The sequence below is a fragment of the Aulonocara sp. 'chitande type north' Nkhata Bay genome, linkage group LG3 (assembly GCF_057382095.1).
Source record: "Aulonocara sp. 'chitande type north' Nkhata Bay isolate Kocher_YH1m ecotype deep benthic linkage group LG3, A_spYH_male_GT1.1, whole genome shotgun sequence".
In the NCBI taxonomy this organism is placed as follows: Eukaryota; Metazoa; Chordata; class Actinopteri; order Cichliformes; family Cichlidae; genus Aulonocara; species Aulonocara sp. 'chitande type north' Nkhata Bay.
The window spans coordinates 64,032,701-64,040,763 of NC_141346.1; the positions used below are offsets into that span (position 1 = coordinate 64,032,701).

Genomic DNA, 8,063 nt, shown 5'->3' on the forward strand with positions numbered 1-8,063 from the left:
GAACCACCACACTGACATGTTGGTTCTCCAAGCCCTCTGCCCAGTCCAGAGTGAACTTCTGCACTGAGAAGGTTTTTCCAACACCAGCCACGCCGTTGGTCAGAACCACTCTGATGGGTCTCTGTTGGTCAGGTAAGGCTTTAAAGATGTCCTGGCACCTGATTGGAGCGTCATGGAGGGCGTCCATCTTGGAAGCTGTCTCCAGCTGCCTCACCTCATGTTGGGTATGAACCTCTTCACTCTGTCCCTCTGTGATGTAGAGCTCCGTGTAGATCCCGTTGAGGAGGGTTCTACTTCCTGTTTCATCACTTCCTTCAGTCACACGTTCACATCTCCTCTTCAGACTGATCTTATGTTCATCTAAAACCTCCTGCAGACCAACATCTGCTGAAAGAAAGAAAAACAATGAGACTAAAGAGAAAGAAAACTCTTCAATGTCTGAACAACACAAGAAGTCCAGTTTTCAGAAATGAGTCCATCAGCAGACAGATGTTCAGTCTTACTTTGTACACAGCTGCTCTGACTGGCTGTCTGCAGTCCAGCTCTGCTTCTGGATCTTTCTCCACACTGTGCAGAAGCTCTGATGGTGACACAGAAAAGTCAAAGTGGAGATACTTCTGTCCACCTTTGATTAGACTCATTATAAAAAGGAAAACAAAGTTTGAACACAGTCATGTTTCCAGTTCACTGACTTACATTTATTCCATGGACACTCACTCTAACCTGAACCACAGCTACAACCCAACATTGTTGAGGCCTCATCTCCTCCTTTCCTGACTGTAGAGGTTAAATATGCAACAACCAACAAATAAAAGAATTTGGTTCATTTCAAAGAAATTCACACGGTGACCAAGTAAAGTAACCGTAGTAAAGGAGACAACATCCCGTTGATGGTGGGATTATTTGAAAGATTTGCTTTAGTCACGTCACCAAATGCAGTTGAACCACCCGTGGATCCATGTTTGACCATTCTACCACTCTGAGCTCTGCTTTTTAATCATTTTATTATTATCATCATTCATTTATTCATTCTTTGGAGGGGGGCTATTTCCTAATGCCGCCCTAATAAGCTGATGTTCAAGGGGAAATATAACAGAAACTCTTTCAGTGTTATTCATTAATAAATTAACAGATAAACTGTGAAGAAGAAACAAACTGAGATTTAAAGGAGAGAGTGAGAAACTTGATCATCCATCCTCATAATACATGTTTATCAGTATCTGCTGTGACCATACTGCAGTAATAACTACAAGTCTACATTTCTGTGACTGTTGATCAATCACAGCAGGAATCTGAGCTCATCTCTGCACACAGAGCAGCTTCAGCTCTGGGATAAACTGCTCGCTTCACGTCCTTCTCAGCTCACAGACACTCATCCTGATATTTTCCTTTAACATTTGATGGTATAATTCATCTGAGTTTACACTTTATCTACATGAATACAGAAAAACAGACCAAAACACCAGAAACCATCAGTTTCACTATGTAGAATATATTGTTGTTTCCTTGCTTTTAATTCAGAGAAAAACTCTGATTTGGATTTTCTCTGTTCTCTTTGCCACAGCCCATCCCAGCAGCAGCTGAAGCAGCTGACTGTCACAACACTGAATAACACTTTAAGAGGAACGTCTTGATGCATTCTCAATCATCCAGGAAAGTAAATCTCCAAAAGTTGATTCTGTTCATCTGGCCGAAGTGTAAATGTGGTTATCCCAGCTGGACTTTTGTCAAAGCTGGAACGGCTCCTAAAGAAAGCTCCAGCCGATCCAGGAGAGAAGGACAACCGCTGACTAAGAGAAAACCTGTAGTGATGTGTCAGGAGTATCGGAGCAGTTGAGATGCATTTTTTCTAAACACCGGGTCTCTGTGGCTTTTAAACCCCAAAACACGCTGCGCCAAAAATTGGTCCACCCCAAGGATCGGGTCCCCCGACAGAAACAGAGTAACATAGTGTACGCTGTTAAGTGCAGGAGGATTGCCAGGATTTATACATCGGGGAAACCAAACAACCTCTGGCTACAACACAGAAGAGCTACTTCGTCAGGCCAGGACTCTGCAGTCTATTTACACCTACAGGCCAGTGGACACTCTTTCAATTACATCCTCATCATGTGTAGGGAGGAACGCTGGTTGGAGGGTGGAGTCAAGGAGGCCATTTACGTGAAAAGGGAAAGACCATCTCTGAATCGAGGAGGGGGCCTAAGGGTACATTTGTCACAATCTTACAGCGCTGTGATTGCAGCCATTCCCCAACTCTCTGTGAATGGGACTCATGGACATTGATCAATGGTCATGAGAATTTGCATAATTAAGTTGACCTCCCAGCCCATTTGTCAGCTGGTGATCAGCTGATCACGGGGCCGGGTTTAAAGGAGAGACGCCACCCACCTGGCTCCGCTCGCTCTCCGTCTGTGACGACAGTTCCGAAGCCACGCTTCGTGCACTGATCGGTACTAGAATAACTGCGTGTCTCTTCCAACCCACCGCTAGCCTTCGCCGCGTTGGAGTCTAGCCAGCACGCCACACGGGCACGCCGAACTACTGTGTGTAATTCGCCTGATCGTGACACCATTGTTCCTTCAGTGGGCTGGTTTCAGTCATTATGCAAATGTACTGTTTATACGATTGAAACCTGCAGTCAGCTGAGACTGAAGAAGTCACCTGGATGAGAGACGAAATGTTTCTCCCACAAAACGCTACGTCCAGATGAACAGAATCAACCTTTGGAGAAAGTTGAATCAGTATTTCAGCTTTAAGAAGGTATTTTAACACAAACATCAGTCCTTCTACTTCAGTATGTTTGACACTTTGTTTACGCCTAAATTAACTTTACTGTTAACGAGTTTTCATGTTTCTGTAATCCACCAGTGTGCTCATGCTTTTTTAATTGAAAAGAGATTTTTAATGATCAAATATAATTATGTTTGTTATTTGTGGATTTTAAATGTCCTTGACAGAGACAGATGATGATCATTATCCTGCACTGTGGTCTCAGGTTTGGTCGAGCTAGCACAAAGAATGGCTATGTTGAACTTCCTCCTGGGATCTACACTAAGAAGTGAGTCCAACATTAGCAGGGTCTCGTTCCTTTATCTGGATTCACTTTAGCATTCACAGTCACGTGAAGCTTGTTATTAACTCGATAAGTCAACCCAGGGTTTCAGCTGAGCGCTCACATGAAACACATGGTGTTGGCAGCATCTGATCAATCATATTCATGGAGACGTGTATCAGCAACAGAGCAGCTGAGTTTGCAGAAGGAAGTCAAACTAAACCATAGGCTATACCACCTGAAACACCTGAGTGGAAGCTCCTCCCTACACTGTGTTTGAAGCAAAGCACAAAGGAGACACCTGCTGGAGCAGCTGGAGTCCTACAGACACTCAGCCTCTTCACTACACAAACACCTCCTACAACATCCACTCTTTCCACTCTGACTGCTGTGTTTGTGGAAACACTCCAACACACACCGCTTCACATACCAACATAGAAATGTGTGAAAAAGAGCTGAGCTGATATTAAACATGAGGATTTATTTAGAAATACAGAGTCAGGAACAACATCTAGACACACATTACCTCTCAGCAACAGAAGAACATACTTTAAAGTTTAAATCAATATCCTTCGACACGTTGCTCTTTAAGGAAACACAGCTGGGTTCAGGTCCAGGAGATTCTGGCCTCTTATTGATCCTAAACGAAAAACAATAAATGTAACAGCTTCATGAGACAGGAAGGAAAAACTGGAAATATTAAATTAAAGACATGATGAACAAACTCATAAAAATAATGTACTTACTCTTTGTCACATAACAGACTTTTGTTAAAGTTTACACCAATATCCTTTGACCTGTTGCTCTTTAAGGAAACACAGCTGGGTTCAGGTCCAGGCTCTGGATTAGTTTCAGGGTTATGTCCAGCTGAGCCTGGTACACCCCACAGCTCTGGGCTTTTAAACAACACACACAGAGGTATGAGTGTGAATAATGATGGAGCAGTGATGTGAGTGCTGAGCTGTGACATGGAGAAGAGTCATGGACAGTTAGAGATGGTCATCTCACCTCTGAGCTTTGGTCTGGCTCTCATGTTCCCCACACAGAGTGCTTTTAGAGGGAGGGACTCCCTCCTCTCTGTCCTCACACTGATCCATGCTGCTGAAAACGTCCAGATGAACAGAATCAACTCTTTGGGGATTTACTGGATGATTGAGCATCAAGACACTTTTTAATATTTTACTCATTTCTGAAGCTTTTTACCAACTTTGTTCAAATTGGTCTGCTGTCATTTTATTGTTGACAAAAAGAGACTTTGAGTTTGAGTGTTGACGTTTCCATGTGGGACTGTTGCTGCAACACCAGGATGTTACTACAGAATACACTTTATATTGTGAGCACTTGGATGTTAGTCCAGTGGTCCTAAACTGACACACCTGCACCTGGATTCATTCTGACCAGATTTTAACCCAACAGTGTTTCATACTTAATACATCAGACACAAACTCTGCAGCTGTCATTGTGTGCAGTGTGTGTGCAGTGTGTGTGCAGTGTGTGTGCAGTGTGTGTGCAGTGTGTGTGCAGCGGGTCACTGTGTCCTATGAGTGTTATACTACAATAAACAGAGCCTGACCGCGGGCATAAAGAGGGCAAAAACCCACTTATGCTCTAAAGATGAAGTTCTGTTTCTCTTCAAATGAGCCTCAGAGCATGTGGAGGGTCATTAAACGCATCACAGATGACCTCAAGAACAACAGGCTGAAGAACATAAAAACAAACGCAGAGTTTCTGTCTGACGGTTTGAACATGAAACAGGAATTATTGAACAAAAACGGCCAGTTTACTAATTTATGATCAATCATCAACGCATTCACCTACAATACACGAATGAACATCACCAGTTAAACTGAAAATAACCTGCACACAAATACGACAGCAGACTATAGCGAACGAGCAGAGAAATGCATTTTATAGATGAAGTGTTGGCAGCGACTTCCGAAAAGCAACTCTTAGGACAGCCCTGTCTCACTGTCAGCAGTTAATCAACATCCACCTATGGGCTCAAATTGTGGTCATAAATATTTTGTACTTGTAAATCAGTTTTGTATGTGTAAAAAGAATTTGTGTGTGTGTAAAATAAGGTTTGTGTGTGGACTTAGCCAAAAAATACGTGTGAAACTCTGCACTCAAGTTTCAAGTTACAAGTACAAATTTTGACCCTATTTTCTTCCTTTCATTTGATTGGTCAATGCCATGTCAATCCCTAACTTTCAGTAGCTGTTGAAAGGATAAAGTTGTGGTATGTCAGTGGTTAGAATTACCATTATTACTTTAGGATTAGTTTAACACAAAGTCAGGGCTGACCCGGGACCATTGCTGTGAGTCACATTTCGCAGCATAAAGGTCCTTTCACATCAGACGCAGCATGTGCTGCTAATGCTAACTGCTAACTAAGCACGTAAACCTGTGACACAAAAAATCACAAAACTCGGACCACCACAGACTGTTTTCCTTCTGTTAAATTATAATATTATTTTATGCTATGTTAGACCCCTAATTAAAGATTGTGAATTATTATGTAGTTTTAGTTTGCATTATTCTCCTGAATTAGAAGAAGCTGATAACTATTGCATTTGTTAAACTGATTTGCATTACATTAGACTGCTGGCTTGTTGTGAATGAAGGATATTGTTTTATGATGCATTATACTGCTGAGTTATAAGAAATACTGTTTGCAGAAAGTCATCGCCTTGTTTGTCTGATTAGAAGAGAACAGAACATGCTGGAGTTTTCTGCCCCATCTCAGCAGGAGCAGATAAACGGGGAGCCAAGGTCGTAGCTTAGGCGCCGTGTGAGAGAAAGCATGTGAATGTTTAGGCTTTTATGATAAGGTGGAGGCACCAGAGGCTATAAGAGTTTGAGCAATGCTCCACCATTTTGAGATCTGATGCTGTCTGCATACAGTGTCCATCTCCCACGCGTGTGATCATTAAAATCATCGTTTTTCCTCTTGTCTCGATCCCCAATTTTGAACTCGTAACACTTCCTAGTGATGAAGGAATGAAAAGGGGCATTTATTCCCTTCAAGGATCTGAAGCTTCATAAAGCACCACTCAAATAGCCAAACCCACCTGTTCTCTGATTGGATTGTTAAATTTGTGATTGACATGACATTGGCTAATCAGATGAAAGGCAGAAAAATAGGGTCGTACTTGAAACTTGAGTGCAGAGTTTCACACGTATTGCTTGGCTAAGTCCACACACAAATCTTTTTTACACCTACAAATCCTGATTTATAAGTACAAAATATTTATGACCACAATTTGAGCCCATACAGCCACAGACTGATGGAGGCAGGAGAAGCTGCCTACAGACATCAGTCAGTGGATCCACAGTAACATCGAGTTCAGCTGCTGATCATCAACTGTTTCTGTCTCGTTCCCAGACTCTGATCTCACATAAAACGAAGCAAATTTATGCTGAAACTAAGCTGCACACAGCTGATGTCAGCCAGGAAAACAGTACAGACTGCTAACGTTACCTTAACTTCGAGACGATCAACTGCGCCACAACATTCACGAAAGCGAAAGTAAAAGCGACGGAAGGAAACGCCCAGAGAGGCGTTTGAGGGACGGTCAGAGTCAGGAACCTCAGAAACGCATCAGGCTGGAGTTTAATTCTGCTTTCATCTTTAGAAACATCTGGAAATAGTTATAAAAACGCTGCGTAATAAAGAAAAATAGTGTAGATTAGTTTGAGTTGTGTTTAGCTGAGCTGTGTCTTTAATCTGAAGTTCATTTTGTGGAGGAGCAGCAAGACTTTCAGTGTTACTCTCAGAGAAAGCCTCCCAATGTCTGTTGTCTTAATAGTGGAATTATCTGGAAAATGAACCAGTTCTTATGAGCTGCTTTTCTGTATGAGCAGTCACAGCATTTTATACAGCGTGCTTCATTCACACAAGCACTTCTTTTTCTAACAATGACACTATGATGGATGCATCGGAGAGCAAGTCGGGGTTCCACATCTTGCCCAAGGATACCGTGGCGTGCAGACTGGAGCAGCCAGGGATCAAACCTCCAACCTTCCAGTTAGTAATTCTACCTGCTGAGCTACAGTCTGTACTTCCTGAACACCACACCCTCCTTTTGTTTCTTTCTTTATTTTTTGTTTTGGTTCACATACATTGATATTCTGCTGTAAACAACTAATGAGAACATTTTATAAAAGCTTTGAGTGTCCATCAGGATCCTGTAGAAACACCTTCCATCTCAAACATCAATATTCTGAATTCTGTTTAGAAAGAAATAGATTTCTAGAAAATTATCTAAAGAATGCAACATCTGTTTTGTTTTCTACTATTTATTTAAAAAGTCCCTCTAGCACAGATTTCTTTAGTCACATGTCTTTATGTGTCTTCCATACAAATGTTAACAAACACTCAACACAGCAACACTGAAAGCATTTGAATGTAAATTTCATTCAAATTAAACTTTATACACAATTACAATAATGGAAAAATGACTAAATATTAAAACACTACAACCACTGAAGAAATAAAACCAATCACAATCAACATTAACATCAATTCATATACGTTCATGTGATATCTTTGGGTTCAAAAAACCCAATACCCTTGAATCCATCTTTTAAATTACATTTAAATTTCAGCTGGCAGCAAAGAAATTAATCAGAAATTAACCACAATTAATCTGCAGCTTCATCAGTGTGATGCTGAGTTTCTGACTGAAATTCAGTCTGAACATGTCTGACTCTGTTAAACAGTCAGAGTGTTTCTCTAACAGCAGGAGCCTCTTTACACTCAGCTTCACACAGATGAGCTGAGGAATGATCAAGCAAACTTCTTCTTCTGTCATTTTTAACAGCAGCTTGCATCCAAAGATGTTGCACTACTGCCATCTCCTGGCTTTTACTCTTACTTCTCTTCTAGATCCTCTTGATGACATCAGTATTTCTCAAAAATGAAAAACCACTCTGTTGTGTTTACAAGGTTCTATAATAAGGGAAGAAAATTAGTACATGCTGTTACCCTGTCAGACCAGGGGTGTCGCTA

At 41.4% G+C, this 8,063-nt stretch overlaps 1 protein-coding gene across 1 annotated transcript; it reads right to left on the reverse strand.

Moving 5' to 3' along the window:
• Positions 1-3,295: 3,295 nt before the first annotated feature.
• LOC147336551 (uncharacterized) lies at positions 3,296-4,989 on the reverse strand. The gene is made up of 3 exons (XM_086285488.1): positions 4,061-4,989; positions 3,799-3,948; positions 3,296-3,692 (listed from the first exon to the last, which is right to left on the reverse strand). Exons 1-3 carry the CDS (start codon positions 4,237-4,239, stop codon positions 3,575-3,577), a joined length of 447 nt encoding a protein of 148 aa, XP_086141614.1. The 5' UTR covers positions 4,240-4,989; the 3' UTR covers positions 3,296-3,574.
• Between the last annotated feature and the right edge of the window lie 3,074 nt (positions 4,990-8,063).